At 31.6% G+C, this 18,892-nt stretch overlaps 1 protein-coding gene and 1 long non-coding RNA gene across 4 annotated transcripts in view; one reads left to right on the top strand and one right to left on the bottom strand.

Annotated features, from left to right (window-relative positions):
• Positions 1–18,892, bottom strand: part of LOC135132035 (TWiK family of potassium channels protein 7-like) — a 300,939-nt gene that overhangs the window by 22,757 nt on the left and 259,290 nt on the right. Inside the window, exon 3 of the mRNA XM_064059952.1 lies at positions 5,231–5,407. Within this exon, the coding sequence (XP_063916022.1) occupies positions 5,231–5,407 (177 nt within the window). The remainder of the gene's footprint in view (positions 1–5,230; positions 5,408–18,892) is intronic.
• On the top strand, positions 4,408–5,034 carry LOC135133075 (uncharacterized). Of its 3 annotated transcripts, none has more exons than XR_010281142.1 (3): positions 4,408–4,491; positions 4,539–4,734; positions 4,791–5,034. It is a non-coding gene; the product is annotated as an uncharacterized LOC135133075 (long non-coding RNA). The 3 variants fall into 3 exon arrangements; XR_010281143.1 differs by having other exon boundaries at positions 4,411–4,491; positions 4,544–4,734; XR_010281144.1 differs by having other exon boundaries at positions 4,414–4,491; positions 4,566–4,734.

An 18,892-nucleotide genomic window follows, 5' to 3' on the forward strand; every position in this document is an offset into this window, starting at 1 on the left:
CAGTCAAAAAGTATGAAATTAAAAATTGGAAACATTTTTGAAAAATTTTAAAAATTAAAAATTCAAAAATGGGAAAAATGGAAACACGGAAATATAAAAAAATAGGAATACGGAAAAATAGAAACATCCAAAATTGAGAAAACAATGGAACAATTGAAAGATCTGATAACTGAAGGGATGAAAATCAGAAAATTGGAATAGAAAATAGAAAAAATGGAAAAATCGAAAAACTGAAAATCTGAAACATCGAAAATTTGAAAATCCAAAATTTAAGAAACCAAAGTTATGAAAATTAAAAATTGAAAACTCTAAAAATTAAAATATCAAAAAAGTCAAAACTGGAAAAATCTAAAAGCGAAAAACTAAAAAACGAAAAAAGAAAATGAAAATTAGAACAATTGAGAAATCAGAAAATGAAAAAAATTGAAAAACTAAAAAATCAGAAAATAAGTAAGGACTGAAAAATTTAAAAACTGAATTAAAAAATCGAAAAATGCACAAAAAAAACAAAAACTGAAAACTCAGAAAATTCAAAAATGAAAATTTGAAAAATCGGAAAAGTGAAACATGGAAAAATTGAAAAATTAAGAAACTAAAAATTGAAAACTGAAGAAATGGAACTTCTAAAAATTAAATAAAAACTGGGAAATCAAATAACTGAACCTGAAAAAATGAAAGAACTGAAAATTCGAAAAATGGAATAATTAAAAATGAAAAAATTTCAAAATTGAATAATTAAAAAATTTAAATTTCGAAAAATTTTTAAAATTGCAAATTGAAAAATCGAAAAATTGAAAATCACATAAAATTAAACTTGAGAATTCTGTAGATAAAACACTCCAATTGAAATATTGAAAAATTGAAAAATCAAAAATTAAAACATTAGAAAATCGAAAATTGAAAATCTGAAAAATCGAGAATTTTGAAAATCCAAAATTTAAGAAACCAAAATTATGATAAGAATTCCAAAATCCAATTAAAAAGTCGAAAAATTTAAAAAATTGCAAATTGAAAAATCCAAAAATTCTAAAAATAAAAAATCGAAGTGAAATATTGAACACTCGAAAAATGAAAACTTGAAACAGGGATGAAAATCTGAAAATTGCAATAGAAAAATTAAAAAATGGAAAATCGAAAAATTGAAGATCTGAAAAACCTAAAATTATGAAAATCAAAAATTTAAGAAGTCAAAATTATGATAATTAAAAAATTGAAAACTCTAAAAATTAAAATATCGAAAAACTGGAAACCGGAAAAATTTAAAAGTGAAAAACGGAAATACCAAAAAAATCAAAAATTGGAAAATCGAAAAATTAAAAAGTGGGCAAATCGAATAAAAAATAAATAAATGAAAACAGAAAAATCAGAAAATGAAAAAATTGAAAAACTAAAAAAGTCAAAAAAAGGAGAAAGTAGGGATTGAAATATGTATTCAAAATTTGAATTAAAAAATCGGAAAAATGAAACATCGAAAAATTAAAAAACTGCGAAACTGAAAATTGAAAATCGAATAAATGAAAATTCTAAAAATTAAAAAATAGAAAATGTAAAATACGGAGAAATGGAAAAATCAAAAATTAGGCGATTGAAATTTTGACACATTGAAAAGATTAAAAATTCTCAAATGAAAAAATAGTTGAAACCTGAGAAATAATCCAATGATTAAAAATCCAAAAAATTGAAAATTTTAAATATTGAAAATTGAAAAATCGAAACATTGAATATCACATGAAATTAAAATTGAGAATTCTAAAAATAAAAATTCGAAAAATCAAAAATTGAAACAGAAAATTGAAACGATGAAAATTTGAAAATTCAAATAGAAAATTAAAAAAAATGGCAAAATCGAAAATCGATAAAAAAACCAAAATTATGATAATTAAAAACTGAAAACTCTAAAAATTAAAATATCGAAAAAGTGAAAACCGGAAAAATCTAAAAGTGAAAAACCGAAAAATCAAAAATTGAGAAATCGAAAAATTGAAAAGTGGACAAATCGAAAAAATAAAAAAATCAGAAAATGAAAAATTTGAAAAACCAAAAAATTGGAAAAAGTAAGAATTGAGAAATTGGAAAACTAATTTAAAAAATCGAAGAATGTATAAAAAAAAAAATTAAAAATTCGAAAAATTTGAAAACTGAAAATTTGAAAAATCGGAAAATGAAACATCGAAAAATTAAAAAAATTGAGAAACTGAAAATCGAAGGATTGAAAATTCAAAAAATTGAAAAATATAAAAAGGTGAAATACGAAAAAACCAAAAAATCAAAAATTAAAGATTGGAATTTTTATAAATCGAAAAATGAAATATGGAATTGAAATTCGAGAAAACTAAAGAACTGAGAATAAAAAAATGGAATAATTGAAAATAAAAAAATTCCAAAATCGAACAATTAATAAATCGAAAAATGCAATGATCAAAATTCCAAAAATCGAAAATTCGGAAAATTTAAAAGTTGCAAATTGAAATACTGAAAAATCGAAAAATCATAAATTTTAACATCAGAGAATTCAAGGGGTGAAAATTTGAAAATTGGAACAGAAAAATCAAAAAAATGAATAATCGAAAAATTGAAAATCTGAAAAATCGAAAATTTAAGAAACCAAAATTATGAAAATTAAAGTATCGATAAAGTGAACATCGGAAAAAATCTAAAAGTGAAAAATGGAAAAACTTGAGGAATTAAAAAATTGAAAAATGGACAAATCGAAAAAATCGATTAAGTAAAAAATAATGAAAATCGGAATAATTGAAAAATCATAATATGAAACAATTGGAAAATTAAAACATCAAATATTTGGAAAAATTAAGGTTTGAGAAATTCAAAAACTGAATTAAAAATCGGAAAATGTACTAAAAAATTCAAAAAATTGAAAAATCTGATAAAGAAAACATCGAAAAATTGAGAAACTGAAAATTGAAGAACTGAGAAATCGAAAAATCAAAAATTAACTGATTTAGGCTTCAATGATTTCATTTTTCAATTTTTAATTTTTTCAATTGATCAAAATTTCAATAGAAAATTCGAAAAATGGAGTAATTGAAATTAAAAAAAAATACAAAATCCAATAATTAAAAATACAAAAATTCGAAAATATAAAAATTAAAAAAATTGCAAATTGAGAAATCAAAAAATCCAAAAATCCAAAAATTTAAAATCACACAAAATTAAAACTGGGAATTCTAAAAATAGTGAAATATCGAAAAATCGAAAAATCAACAATTGAAACAGGGATGAAAAGCTCAAAATTGGAATAGAAAAATTAAAAAAATGGAATATCGAAAAATTGAAAATCTGAAAAACTGAAAAACCGAAGTCAAAATTATGATAACTAAAAAATTGAAAACTCTGAAAATACATCGAAAAAGCGAAAACCGGAAAAATTGAAAAATAAAAAATTGAGAAATCGAAAAATTGAAAAGAGGACTAATCGAAAAAATCGAAAAAAAAAAAATGAAAATTGGAATAATTGAAAAATCAGAAAATGAAAAAATTCAAAAACAAAAAAATCGAAAAATTGGAAAAATTAAAGATTGAAAAATTCAAAAACTGAATTAAAGAATCCAAAAATGTACTAAAAAATCACGATAATTGAAAATTCGAAAAATCAGAAAAATGAAACAGAAAAATGGAAAAATTGAGACACTAACAATTAAAAAATATAAAATGTGAAATACAGAGGAATCGAAAAAACCAAAATTAACTGATCGAAATTTTGATAAATTGAATAAATTAAAAATTGAAAAATAAAAAATAGTTCAAAATCTCTTATTTTTAAATACATAGTGGTATTTTTGAAAAAGTGCGATATTTCAATGGGCGATTCTGGAAAATCAGTTGGAGTTATCGAAGAAATGAGGCCGGAAGTGACTTCTGCGGTCCGAAATCTACAAGAAAATGTATTTAGTTAAATCGTCGAAAATAGGTCAAAATTTGCTTTGTGGAAAATTTTATTTTTGAAAAAGTCGTCTAAAAATGTTCAAAAAATTCAAGGTTATACATTTTCCGGATTTTTAATTTAATTTTCGAATTTTCCATTTTTCCAGTTTTCATGACATTTTATCACCAATATAATGTCTAAAAAATGCGATTGTTCTTTTATTTATCAGACTTTACTTAATTCCGGTGTGTGAAAAATTGTGCAACAAATCAACAAACCACTCAAATTTCCCTGATAAACCGAATTTAATCAAGCCGCTCAAAATGCAAAAACACTTCTGTGTAACGGAAAATTTTCGGAACATCCCATTGTTGATTTAATCAAACAGAATTACGATTCTTAATGTTTTTACAGTCTGACACTTTTAATACTCAAATATTTAAAAAAATTAGACACGTTTTCTTATCTCAGCTCTGTGTACACAAAACAAAATAACTGTATTTTCACGCAATAACGTTTTCGCATTTTAAATATTTTCCCTAAAAGCACTTTCGTGTCAGATTGAGTGCGTTCTCGAAATAATCATCGCTGCATTCGAATTTACAAAAGTAAGTTTAATTTTTATTTTTGAATAAACCTGATTCTATTTTTACAGATCAGATTTGTAATCTTGTCTTATCAGGTGGATCTGGTTTGTAAATCTCTTGGAGCCTGAGATAATATCTCATGATTGATAGCAGGGATTTTGAAGATGACGTAAATAATTAAATTATACAAAGTTTTAAACTGATTGTCCAGTTTATACCGAAAAATACTGGTAACAAGTTGGGATTTTTGAAAATGGAAACCAAGTAAGTGAGAATCGACTTTTGTATTTTTTTTAACGCGTTTTTTTTTTTTGTTTTAGACTTAAGCAATTCTCGAGACTGTTTATTTTTGCCATCGCTGCCATAATTGCCCTTTGTGTTATTGCGGGAATCGTTTATGGCGTTCAGTTCAGTGGTGGTGGTGAAGAGTGAATCGAATCTCCCTAGTGTAGAAAATAAATTTTACAATGAGGCACGGCCACGTGCCACTATCACACTATAGAGTAGCGGAAGTACCTCGATAAAGCAAGGTGTACCAACCAAGACATTAAAAATCCAGATCTTGAGAGTTTTTTTTCGAATTTTCCCTCTGTGTTGTATTTTCCAGCCCGCCTAATCCCCAGAACACCCTCCGTTTATCCCGCTTGCCTTTCCTCGGCAAATCCGCCACCTCGCACTTATTGGAAACAGTGTAAACCCCCACAAAGTGTCGGCGGCTTCAACGTCAAGTATAATTGAAAGAATCCTCAAATCTCCTTACCGACTGTCGTGAGCAGCGTGAGAGAGTATAAAAGCGCTCCGCCGAATGTCCAATGAGGCGCCCCAGGATTAGAGGCCCCGTCCGCCTTGCCGGCCTCCACCACGGCCCTCTCGAACCTCTTCAGCTGCTCGGTGACCAGCCGCGTCCAGTTCTTCTCGTACAGCACGTTCAGCCGCTCTGCAACAACAAACCCTAGTAATTTCCCTAATGGAGGCAGATTCGGCGGAATTAATTACCCGGATGTGCTACGTGATTACTCGAAAAAATGATCCGGAAGCGAAATTAATTAACGCAGAAATTAAGTGATGCTTATCTCGGAGGATTCATTCATTACGGCGTTGTTTCGTATTGCGGGGGAAATAAAATTTTTGTGGGACGTAAAAGTGGCGCAGTCGATAGTAAAATCGCGAGTTTACGCGGGAGCCAATAACGGGACGTGGAAGCGATCAAATCCATTATGATAAACAGCGAGTTAGGTCTGGGGGACCAGGTGGCGGCTTCTCGACAAATTAGCGACTGAGTGGTGAGGAAAACTCACGCGTTGGGCTCATATTTCAGCTATAGCGATAAGCCGTTCTAACTTAATTATATAGACTGCGTTATTTACGTGGCACGGAATTAATAAACCTAGATTTTTATATAGTCGAAACGAAATTCACGTACAATCGTACGCAAATGTTTTGAGCCTATGGGCGGATCATTTTTGCCTGTCGTCACCGAAGGAGGCGGTCCAAATCGTCCACGAGCAGAATTTGTAGGTAGGCTCAAACTACAACGAAATTTACGTGTTGACCAAATTCTTACCCTGAATTAGTTTTAATTTTATAAATACTTACTCTGAATTAGTTTTAATTTTATAAATACCTTAGATTTTTCAGTTTCCATTTTTCTATCAACTTTTCGATTTTATTCCTTTCCAATTTTCTGATTTTTCAAGTTTGCGGTATTTTGAATTTTCGAGTTTTCAGTTTTTTCGTTTTTCGATTTTTTAATTTTTCGTTTTTTTGATTTTTCGATGTTTCGATTTTTTGATTTGCCATTCTTTCAATTTTCGATTTTTCGTCTTTCCGTTTTTAGATTTTTGCATTTTTCGATTATATTTTACTTTCCGATTTTTTTGATTTTTGAATTCTCGATTTTTCAATTTTCCGGTTTTTTAATTCTTCTATTCTCGATTTTTCGATTTTCCATTAATCATTAAATTTTCCATTTTTCGGTTGTTTTATTTTTCGACCTTCGATTTTTCAACTTTCGATTATTCGATTTTCCATTTTCTGATTTTACGATTTTTCGATTTGCGATTTTTCGATTTTCGTTTTTCCGCTTTTGTGGTTTTTAGATTTTTCTGTTTGTTTCAGTTTTTATGGTTCTGCAATTTGTTTTATTTTTCCATTTTTCGATTATTTTACTTTCCGATAGTTTGATTTTTGAATTTTCGGTTTTTCCATTTTTCGATTTGGGATTTTTCAATTTTTCGGTTTTTTAATTTTTCATATTTCGATTTTCGATTTTTCAGATTTGTGGATTTGTGTCCGTTTTTTCGATTTTTAGAATATTGATTAATCGAATTTTCGATTTTTGAGCATTTCGATTTTTCGATTATCATTTTTACGATTTTTCAAAATCTCGATATTCGAGTTGTCGATTTTCCATTTTTCAAATTTTCAATTTTTAATTTTGCTTTTTTCGATTATTGCTTTTTAGAATTTTCCCTTCTTCAGCTTTTAGATTTCAATTTTGTTACTTTCCGATTTTTTTATTTTTTTTCGATCGTCGTTTTTTCGATTTCATTTTTCCGATTTTTTGATTTTTCAATTTTTAGGCCTTGCAATTTTTTTTACTTTTCGTTTTTTCGAGTATTTGTTTCATCGAATTTTCGAGTTTTCGATTTTCAATTTTTCGGTTTTTCCATTTTCCGATTTTCCATTTTTAGATATTTTTCGATTTTTTTTGATTTTTCGATTTTTCTGTTCGTCAGTTTTGAGACTTTGCAATTTTTACTTTTCCACTTTTCTATTATTTTAGTTTTGGATTATTCGATTTTTGAATTTTGTTTTTTTTTTCATTTTTCGATTTCCGATTTTTTAATTTACGATTTTTCGGTTTTTTAATTTGTCGATTCTCGATATTCCGATTTTCGATTTTTCGATTTTCCAATCTTCGATTTTTCAATTTCCAGTTTTCGATTTTCCACTTTTTGATTTTACGATTTTTCGATTTTTCTGTTCGTCAGTTTTTAGGCTTTGCAATTTGTTTACTTTTCGATTTTTCGATTATCTTACTTTCCAATTTTTTGATTTTTGAATTGGCGACTTTTAGAGTTTTCAATATTATGAATTTTCGAATTTTCGGTTTTTTGATTTTTCAATTCTCGGTTTTTCAATCTTGCAAAGTTTCGATTTTTCAGATTTGTGAATTTCCAGTTTTTCGATCGACCTACGTATTAGATTCATTGAATTTTCGATTTTCGGTTTTTCCATTTTTAGATTTTTGATTTTCCAGTTTTGTATTTTCAGATTTTCTGTTTTTCGCATATCTGATTTATCAAATTTTCGATTTTTCGGCTTTTCGATTTTTCGATATTTGATTTTCGAATTTTCGTTTGTTCAGTTTTCCATTTTTCAGCTTTTAGACTTCAATTTTTTTACTTTTCGATTTTCCAAATTTTCGAGTTTCAATTTTCAGATTTTTGATTTTTCGATTTTCTTTAAAAATCTTTGAATTTTTCGGTTTTCATTTTTCGAATTTTTGATTTTTAATTTTTCCATTCTTCGGTTTTTAGACTTCAATTTTCTTCCTTTTAAATTTTTCGATATTCTATTTTCCGCTTTTCAGAATTTTCGATTTTCAGTTTTCAGACTTTCGATGATTAGAATTTTGGATTTTTCAGTTTTATGATTTTTCGATTTTTAGAAAATTTGAGTAGTCGAATTTTCGATTTTTCAATTCATGGATTTTTCCATGTTCAATTTTTCAATTTAAATTTGTCCATTGTCGATTTTTATAATTTTCGGTTTTTCAATGTTTCTATTCTCAACTGTTAGACTTCAATTTTGTTACTTCCCGATTTTTTGGTTTTCGATTTTCCAATTTTCAGAATTTCCAAGTTTCTTTATTCAGATTTTCGATTTTCCACTTTTTCGATTTTAGATTTTTCGAATTTTTGTTTTTCCAATTTTTTGCTTTTTCGATTTTTCTGTTCATTTCAGTTTTTAGGCTTTTCAATTTTTTCTACTTCATATATATTGATTATTTTAATTTCCGATTTTTTTTAATTTTGTTTTTGATTTTATAATTTTCAATATTACTTTTCGATTTTTTGGTTTTCCCTTTTTTCAATTTTCGATTTTTCGATTTTTGAGGTTTGTGAATTTCCACTTTTCGATCGACCTAGGTATTTGATTCATTGAATTTTCGATTTTTTAATTAGCCATTTTATTTTTTTTAATTTTTACGATTCGTATTTTTCGATTTTCTGTTTTTTGCATTTGTGAATTTCATTTTTTCCGATTTTTGATTTTGCGCATTCAAATTTTCGAAAAAGTTACCACGCTTACAAAAACTTCAAAACATCTACAATATTTCAAAGTATTCAATTTTGCTATTCTTGATTTCTTCAATAAAATAAATTGACTCAGTCATTAACTTTTTTGAGACACCCTGTATAACCAAATCTAAAAGATATTAATGCAGTGATAAATCACAAGTATAAAAACTCATCATATTTTATACATTTAAGACACTCGACAATATCGTTTTTTTTTTTAATTATTTATTTATTATGAACATTTAAGAGTATTTTATTGGAAAAAGTGATGAAATTTTGTATACGGAACAATTGGTCGAAAGATGTTAGAAAGCAAAATAATTCCTGTCCGGACCATCGTTACTCACGAACGAAAGTGACCATTATTTTATGGGAACAACTACCTGCTAAATCTTCTCCGACAAATTTGAGAGAACTGGTGTGAGTCATAAATACTTCTTACCAAATGTAAATTTCGTTGTAGTTTGAGCCTACCTACAAATTCTGCCCTTGAAGGATTTGGACCGCCTTCTTCGGTGAGGGCAGGCAAAAACGATCCGCCCATAGGCTCAAAACATTTGCGTGCGATTGTACGTCGACGCTTAGTCAGGTTGTTTGGGAGTCAACCTGAATATCTTGTTAATGCAGAACAAGCGTTATCGTAATGTCATTATTGTGTCGGCTTCTTCCTAGGTAAATACCGCTAATTATTGTGCTCGCTTGGAGCACTAATTTATCGCAGCGCTGTCGATCTTGTCGCTTTAACTCTTTGAGTTTGAGTTTGAGTATCAACTGATTTAAAATTTTATGTTGTCGACTCTCAGACGTTTAATGATCGCTGCCAGATGGTCGGGATTTTAAGTGGTGTTATAAAGAACAGATGTTTACGATGGCGAGAATGTTTTAACTTTATCAAATCTCGCTAAAGTAAAGCCATTCGTCATTCTCAGAGCTGTTTTTGTATTCGGGTGCAGTGGCTATGTATGGGGGCTAAAAACGAAACGGTTTGTAATTGCAACTTTGTGTAGAGGGTGATTTATTCCGGTTTTTTCGCTTATTTGTGTGCGGAATCAATTTCCGCGCGCGATGGTTAATATCTGATTTCGGATTTCCTGAGGAAAGTTTTGTCGTTTCAGTTTTGGCGGGTTGTATGAAGTGGAACACGTGTCGATGATCTCTAGTTAATACTTCGTGAATAAGTAAAGAAGTCATGATTCTTCTATTCCAGTTTTAAAAACGCAAATTCCCCTAAAGTTTTATTAGATAGTTTTTGGCGCCAAAGCAATATCAAGTTGTAGAATCGAAGGTTTTCAGTCAATAACACGGAGACGTTTCGCCCACTTTCTTAACGAGATTCTTCAGGCAATGAAGGACAAGAATAACAATTATAAGAAAGTTTCTAGAAGTTCTAAGGATTCAAGAAATCCTAAAAATTGCGAAAATTCGAGAGACTCCAAGAAATTCAAAGTTTTAGAGTTTACCGGTTTCAGAAATTCATGATATTCTAAAAATTCTAGAGATTCTAGTGGTTTTAGAGCGTCCAGAGGTTCTGGGAGATTCTAGAGATGCTAAAGATTCCGGAAATTCTAATGGTTCTAAAGACTCCAAGAAATCCAACTCAAGCGGTTCCAGTAATTCTAACGATTAGAGATTCTAAAGCTTTGAAAAATTTTAGAAATTTTCTACAAGTTCTAGAAATTCTAAAGATTCTAGAGATTTTACAGATCATACAAGTTCCAAGAAATCCACAGCTGTTCCAGCAGTTCTAGAGATTGTAAAGATTCTAGACGCTCTAGAGGTTTTGAATAATCTAAAAGCTTTGGAAAGTCTGAAAATGCTAAAAATTCTAGAAATTCTACATGTTTTAAGGATTCTAGAAATTTTGGAGATTCTAAAGATTCTAGACATTCTAGAGAAAATTAGGCAAACGATTCTAGAAGTTTTAAGGATTCAAGAGACTCTAAGGACTCAATAAATTCTAAAAATTACACAAATTCTAGAGATTCTAGTGGTGTTCGAGCTTCTAGAGGAAATTCTAGTGGTCCTAAAGACTCCAAGAAATCCAATTCAAGCGGTTCCAGTAATTCTAGGGATTCTAAAGCTTCGAAACATTTTAGAAATCGGAAAAATTCTAGAGATTTTAGAAATTCTAGAGATTATGAGGATCCTGGTGATTCTGTAGATGTTGGTTAAAGATTCTGGAGATTCTAAAAATTCCAGAAAAATTTAGAGTTTAGCAGATTCTAGAGATTCTGGAGGTTTTAGAAATTTTGAAGATTCTAAAGATCCTACGATTTTAAGAAATCCAAAGTTTTAGAGTTTAGCTGTTCCATCACTTCTAGAGATTAGAGATTCTAAAGATTCGAGAAATCCCGAAAATTCTAGAAATTCTAAACATTTTAGAGATTCTATAGATCCCAAAAGTTCCAAGAAATCCACAGCGGTTCCAGCAATTCTAGAGATTCTAAAGATTTCATAGAGGTTTTAAACAATCTAAAAGGTCTAGAAAGTCTGGAAATGCTCAAAATTCTGCAGATTATAAACATTCGAGGAATTCTATACATTCCAAAAATTCCAGAGATTCTAGAAATTCTACATGCTTTAAAGGTTCTAGAAATTTTGGAGATCCTAAAGATTCTAGAGATTCTAGAGAAAATTATGGAGAGGGGAAAGATTCTGGAGATTCTAAGAATTCAAGAAATATCAAAAATTCCAAAAATTCGAGAGACTCTAAAGATCCTAAAAATTCTTGAAATTTTCGAGATTCTGAAGGTGTTAAACATTCTAAAGCGTCCAAGAAATCCAAAGTTTACGAGTTTACGGTTCCAGAAATTCTAGATATTCTAAAAAATCTAAAGATGCTAGTGATTTTAGAGCATCTATCTAGAGGTTCTAGAAAATTCTAGAGATGCTAAAGATTCCCGAAATTCTAATGGTTCTAACGACCCCAAGCAATCCAACTCAAGCGATTCCAGTAATTCTAGGGATTAGAGATTCTAAAGCTTCGAAATATTTTAGAAATCCGAAAAATTCTAGAAATTTTAAAGTTTCTACACAGTTCTAGTGATTTTGGAGATTCTAGAGATTATGAAGAGATTCCAATAAATTCAGGGGTTTAGAGTTTAGCGCTAACAGCGATTTTAGAGATTCTAACACTTCTAAAAATTCCAAAAATTCTAGGGATTCTAAAGATTCTGGAGGTTTTTGGAGATTTTAAAGATTCTAAAGATCCTAAGATTTTAAAAAATCCAAAGTTTTAAAGTCTAGCTGTTCCATCACTTCTAGAGATTAGAGATTCTAAAGATTCAAGAAATCCCGAAAATTCTAGAAATTCTAAACATTGTAGAGATTCTATATACCCCAAAAGTTCCAAGAAATCTACAGCGGTTCCAGCAATTCTAGACATTCTAAAGATTCTAGCCGCTCTAGAGGTTTTAAACAATCCACAAGCTCTAGAAAATCTGGAAATGCTCAAAATTCTGCAGATTATAAACATTCGAGAAATTCTAGAAATTCCAAAAATTCCAGAGATTATAGAAATTCTACATGCTTTAAAGGTTCTAGAAATTTTGGAGATCCTAAAGATTCTAGAGGTTCTAGACATTCTAGAGAAAATTAGGCAAAAGATTCTAGAAGTTCTAAGGATTCAAGAGACTCTAAGGACTCAATAAATTCTAAAAATTGCAAAAATTCGAGAGACTAAAGATTCTAGAAATTCTTGGAATTTTCGAGATTCTGAAGATGTTAAAAATTCTAAAGAGTTCAAGAAATCCAAAGTTTTAGAGTTTACCGTTCCAGAAATTCTAGATTTTTTAAGAATTCTAGAGATTCTAGTGGTTTTAGAGCTTCTAGAGGAAATTCTAGTGGTCCTAAAGACTCCAAGAAATCCAATTCCAGCGGTTCCAGTAATTCTAGGGATTCTAAAGCTTCGAAACATTTTAGAAATCGGAAAAATTCTAGAAATTTTAAAATTTCTACAAGTTCTAGAGATTTTAGAAATTCTAGAGATTATGAGGATCCTGGTGATTCTGTAGATGTTTGTTAAAGATTTTGGAGATTCTAAAAATTCCAGTAAAGTCAAGGGTTTAGAGTTTAGCAGATTCTAGAGATTCTGGAGGTTTAGAAATTTTGAAGATTCTAAAGATCCTACGCTTTTAAGAAATCCAAAGTTTTAGAGTCTAGCTGTTACATCACTTCTAGAGATTAGAGATTCTAAAGATTCGAGAAATCCCGAAAATTCTAGAAATTCTAAACATTGTAGAGATTCTATAGATCCCAAAAGTTCCAAGAAATCCACAGCGGTTCCAGCAATTCTAGAGATTCTAAAGATTCTAGCCGCTCTAGAGGTTTTAAACAATCTAAAAGCTCTAGAAAGTCTGGAAATGCTCAAAATTCTGCAGATTATAAAGATTCGAGGAATTCTAGACATTCCAAAAATTCCAGAGATTCTACATGTTTTAAAAGTTCTAGAAATTTTGGAGATCCTGAACATTCTAGAGGTTCTAGACATTCTAGAGAAAATTATGGAGAGGGAAAAGATTCTGGAGATTCTAAGGATTCAAGAAATATCACAAATTCCAAAAATTCGAGAGACTCTAAAGATCCTAAAAATTCTTGAAATTTTCGAGATTCTGAAGCTGTTAAACATTCTAAAGCGTCCAAGAAATCCGAAGTTTTCGAGTTTACCGTTCCAGAAATTCTAGATATTCTAAAAATTCTAAAGATGCTAGTGATTTTAGAGCATCTATCTAGAGGTTCTAGAAAATTCTGGAGTTGCTAAAGATTCCCGAAATTCTAATGCTTCTAAAGACTCCAAGAAATCCAACTCAAGCGATTCCAGTAATTCTAGGGATTAGAGATTCTAAAGCTTCGAAATATTTTACAAATCCGAAAAATTCTAGAAATTTTAAAGTTTCTACAACTTCTAGTGATTTTAGAGATTCTAGAGATTATGGAGGTTTTAGATATTTTAAAGATTCTAAAGATCCTAAGATTTTAAGAAATCCAAAGTTTTAGAGTCTAGCTGTTCCATCACTTCTAGAGATTAGAGATTCTAAAGATTCGAGAAATCCCGAAAATTCTAGAAATTCTAACCATTGTAGAGATTCTATAGATCCCAAAAGTTCCAAGAAATCCACAGCAGTTCCAGCAATTCTAGACATTCTAAAGATTCTAGCCGCTCTAGAGGTTTTAAACAATCTAAAAGCTCTAGAAAGTCTGGAAATGCTCAAAATTCTGCAGATTATAAACATTCGAGGAATTCTAGAGATTCCAAAAATTCCAGAGATTCTAGAAATTCTACATGTTTTAAAGGTTCTAGAAATTTTGGAGATCCTAAAGATTCTAGAGGTTCTAGACATTCTAGAGAAAGACAACTGGAGTTCCCGAGGCTTCACATTCTTAAAAAAAAAATGACACTTGGGGTCTCCGAGAAGGTTTCACACTTTTCAAAAAAATGACACTTGGGTCCCCCGAGAAGGTTTAACATTCTTCTAAAAAATGACACTTGGGCCCCCCGAGGTTTCACAATTAAAAAAAAGACACTTGGGGCCTCCGAGAAGCTTTCACATTTTTAATCAAAACGACAGTTGGAGCCGATAAGAAGGTTTCAGATTCTTTAAAAAAAATTACACTTGGGGCTTGAGGAAGATTTCACATTCTTAATCAAAAAGACAATTGGAGCACCCGAGAAGGTTTCACATTCTTTAAAAAAATAACACTTGGGGTCCCTGAGAAGGTTTCATAATCTTCAAAAAAATGACAATTGGGGCCCATGAGAAGGTTTCACATTCTTTAAAAAAATTACACTTAGGGCCCCCGAGAAGGTTTCACACTTTTCAAAAAAATGACACTTGGGGCCCCCGAGAAGGTTTCACATTCTTCAAAAAAATGACACTTGGGGCCCCCGAGAAGGTTTCACATTTACAAAAAGAGGGGGTTTGGGGCCCCCGGGAAGGTTTCACATTAAAAAAAAAAAAAAACACTTGGGGCCACCGAGAAGGTTTCATATTTTTCAAAAAAATGACAATTGGAGCACCCGAGGTTTCACATTAAAAAAAAGACACTTGGGGCCCCCGAGGTCTCACATTCTTCAAAAAAATTACACTTAGGGCCCCCGAGAAGGTTTCACACTTTTCAAAAAAAATGGCACTTGTGGCCCCCGAGAAGGTTTCACATTCTTCAAAAAAATGACACTTGAGGCCCCCGAGAAGGTTTCACATTTACAAAAGAGGGGGTTTGGGGCCCCCGGGAAGGTTTCACATTAAAAAAAAACACTTGGGGCCCCCGAGAAGGTTTCATATTTTTCAAAAAAATGACAATTGGAGCACCCGCGGTTTCACATTAAAAAAAAGACACTTGGGGCCCCCGAGGTTTCACATTTTTCAAAAAAATTACACTTGGGGCCTTCGAGAAGGTTTCACATTCTTCAAAAAAAAAAGACACTTGGGGCCCCCGAGAGGGTTTAACATTCTTCAAAAAAATTACATTTGGGGTCCCCGAAAAGGTTTCACATTTTTCAAAAAAATGACACTTGGGGCCTCCGAGGTTTCACATTCTTCAAAAAAAGGGACTTGGGGCCCCCGAGAAGGTTTCACATGCTTCAAAAAAATGACACTTGGGGCCCCCGAGAAGGTTTCATATTTTTCAAAAAAATGACAATTGGAGCACCCGAGAAGGTTTCACATTCTTTAAAAAAAATACCACTTGGGGTCCCTGAAAAGGTTTCATATTCTTCAAAAAAATGACACTTGGGGCCCCCGAGGTTTCACATTTTTCAATAAAATGACACTTGGGGCCTTCGAGACGGTTTCACATTCTTCAAAAAAAAAGACACTTGGGACCCCCGGGAGAAGGTTTTACATTCTTTAAAAAAAATTACACTTGGGGTCCCTGAGAAGATTTCATATTCTTCAAAAAAATGACACTTGGGGCCCCCGAGAAGGTTTCACATTAAAAAAAAGACACCTGGGGCCCCCGAGGTTTTACATTTTTCCAAAAAAATGACACTTGGGCCCCGTGGAGAAGGTTTCACATTCTTCAAAAAAATGACACTTGGGGCCCCCGAGAAGGTTTCACATTTAAAAAAAAAAGACACCTGGGGCCCCCGAGGTTTCACATTTTTCCAAAAAAATGACACTTGGGCCAACCCGAGAAGGTTTCACATTCTTCAAAAAAATTACACTTGGGGCCCCAGAAAAGGTTTCATATTTTTCAAAAAAAAAGACATTTGGGCCCCCCGGGAAGGTTTTACATAAAAAAAACACTTGGGGTCCCTGAGAAGGTTTCATACTCTTCAAAAAAATGACACTTGGAGCCCCCGAGAAGGTTTCATATTTTTCAAAAAAATTACACTTGGGGCCCCCGAGGTTTTACATTTTTAATCAAAACGACAGTTGGAGCCCATAAGAAGGTTTCAGATTCTTAAAAAAAAAGACACTTGGGGCTTGAGGAAGATTTCACATTCTTAATCAAAAAGACAATTGGAGCACCCGGGAAGGTTTCACATTCTTCAAAAACTGACTCTTGGAGCCCTGTTTGACATTATTAAAAAAAAATACTTGGGGCCTATGAGAAGGTTTCTGATTCTTAAAAAAATACAATTCGGACCCCCGAGAATGTTTCACATTGTTTAAAAAAAAATGCACTTGTGGCCACCGAGAAGCTTTCACATTTTAAATCAAAAAGACAATTGGAGCCCTCGAGAAGGTTTTAGATTCTTTGAAAAAATGGCACTTGGTTCCCCCGAGGTTTGACATTAACAAAAAAAAAAAAAATCGGGGCCCCTGGGAAGGTTTCTGATTCTTAAAAAAACACAATTGGGCCCCCCGAGAAGATTTCACATTTTTTAAAAAAAGATACATGTATACAGGGTGTTTTTTTTAATGGAACACTTATATTCTCTTAGAGTATACCATTTACCAATAAACGATCTGCCAAAATCACCCTTATGTTAGCAAGTACTAGCCCCGCCCACCCGCCCTCTTGTCATTGTAACGATTAATTTTATTTCTCTTCAGTATAAGATGCACCTTTTATTGAGATCAGATAAAGTTTAGCCATGAAATAGAGGCGTGGTGGGTGGGCGGGGTTAATTATATATTCCTCTATAGAGTGGGAGTGGGATCTAATAAAATCTAGGTTGCAAAAAAGTGAAAGAAAAGTGCCAATCGTAACTTTTTGTTCTACTATTTAAAAAAAAAAAAATATATTTCTTATTTCAGAAGAAAAAAATGCCAGAATGGGTGGATGGGAATGGTTAAGTTTATCTTTTTCCAAAATTTTAAATTTAATTTCTTACTTCATTTGGATGTTTTATTGGTTCATTTAAAATGTATATATGTATATAGGATATTTTTTAATAGAATACTCCTATTTTCTGAGAGAGTGAGTTATTTGCTAATCAGAGATCTGCCAAAGTCATTCTTATCTTATCAAGTACTAGCCACACGAAAACGTTTCACATTCTTTAACAAAATGACACTTGGGGCCCCTGGGAAGGTTTCTGATTCTTAAGAAAACACAATTGGGACCCCCGAGATTTTCGTTTTGTGGATAACTTCTATAAAGCAAAAAACACTACTAGCGTAATTAACACCCCACGGTCCGCACAAGTGTGGACAGTATAAAATATACAGTCATGTTCAGAACATCTTGCTGTCAATGTCATTCCACTGTTACAAATTATGAAACACTGTTACGTCTTGAAACCTTATTCTTTTAGTTGTGTTATTTTTGACGCTACGGGCATGTTGACACTACATGTGACGTGATAATTTTTTCAAACTTCAAGCGTCAAAGTGACAATAAAGACTGCATAAAAGTTTTGAAAGTGACACAAAAAATGTAGATATTCTCAATTTTTCCGTACATGCTTAACTTTGACTGTTTATGTTTATACTTCGAAGAAAATCGACAATTAGCTCGTTCCGATTACAAGCATCAGCGATTAAAAGAAAATGAATGTTTTTACGGGTTCATAAAACACATAAAATTTAAGGAACATTATTCGACCATAATTTGATCAATAAGGTAGGTCTACAATTTGCATTGAGCAACGAATGGACCGGATTTTTAACTGAAATTTACTATAAAATCAAAACTGAAGCTTAGAGGGTCCCTTTTAGAAACACGCCCCACATTTACAGGGGCGTCTTCAGTTAAAATCGCAGAATTATATCGAAAAATTTAGTTACCAGTGTCAAATTTCCACCCTGGTAGAACTTGCCAAAAATCGGTAAGTACACAATTAAATGACCGCAAAAGTTGTATTTAAAAGCACACACTCACTTTTTTACACTTTTTCTGCAATATTTTTGATATTTTCTTCAGAAAAAGGTCTATAAATCGAACACCAGTTAACTTGATGTGATCCAACCCGCCGCACAACTGTCAAAAAAATACAATAATAGTCCTACCATGTGGATGAACTGTTCTTTGTCTCTTGTCATTTTGTTAATTAATTCTTAAAAAACGCATTCAGTGCATTCACTTTGTATGAAAAACTATAACTAAGTGCTATTTACATCGCTTTATAATGTTTAAATCAACTGTTGTAGCCTCTACAACACATCAAGTAAATATTAATCGACACCGACACCGACACCTATTCCAGCGCGCGTCGTAAACGTTTTTGGGTGTCCATATGATTATTGTTATTCTCTTGGGTGATTCTCTCCCATTCTAATAAAATCCATTACAGAAGAAACATTCTCCTAGTGGCAGACCACAGAGTAAAAATAAATCCGAACAAAGAATAGCAGCATATATTCTTTTTGTCCTTCGAGCCGGATTCCAGTGAAAATATTACCCCGTTGCACGAGAACTAATCCTCCCATCAGTTTTTTCGTCGCGCCATCACACCCCTCCGTTTCCTCTCCAACATGTTCTCGTTCCGTTTTTCGCAAAAACACGACCCTCCCCGGCTCCATTTAATAAAAATTAAATAAGAAAGTCGTCCGCGCTCCCGTGTATCCAATTAAATTGAAAAAAATATGATTGCTCCGCTCGGCGCCATTATGCCTCCGTCGAACTTCCTCATAAGATGAAAACCGAATTAACTCCAACAGAAGCCACCCTTGCCGGTGCTATTTCATCTTAGTCACCCCGTCGATGCAATTAGGATGACTTTAGTCAAA

This window comes from Zophobas morio, unplaced genomic scaffold (assembly GCF_036711695.1).
Source record: "Zophobas morio isolate AGI-343-1 ecotype UQ-CSIRO unplaced genomic scaffold, CSIRO_AGI_Zmor_V1 ptg000021l, whole genome shotgun sequence".
Taxonomy (NCBI): Eukaryota; Metazoa; Arthropoda; class Insecta; order Coleoptera; family Tenebrionidae; genus Zophobas; species Zophobas morio.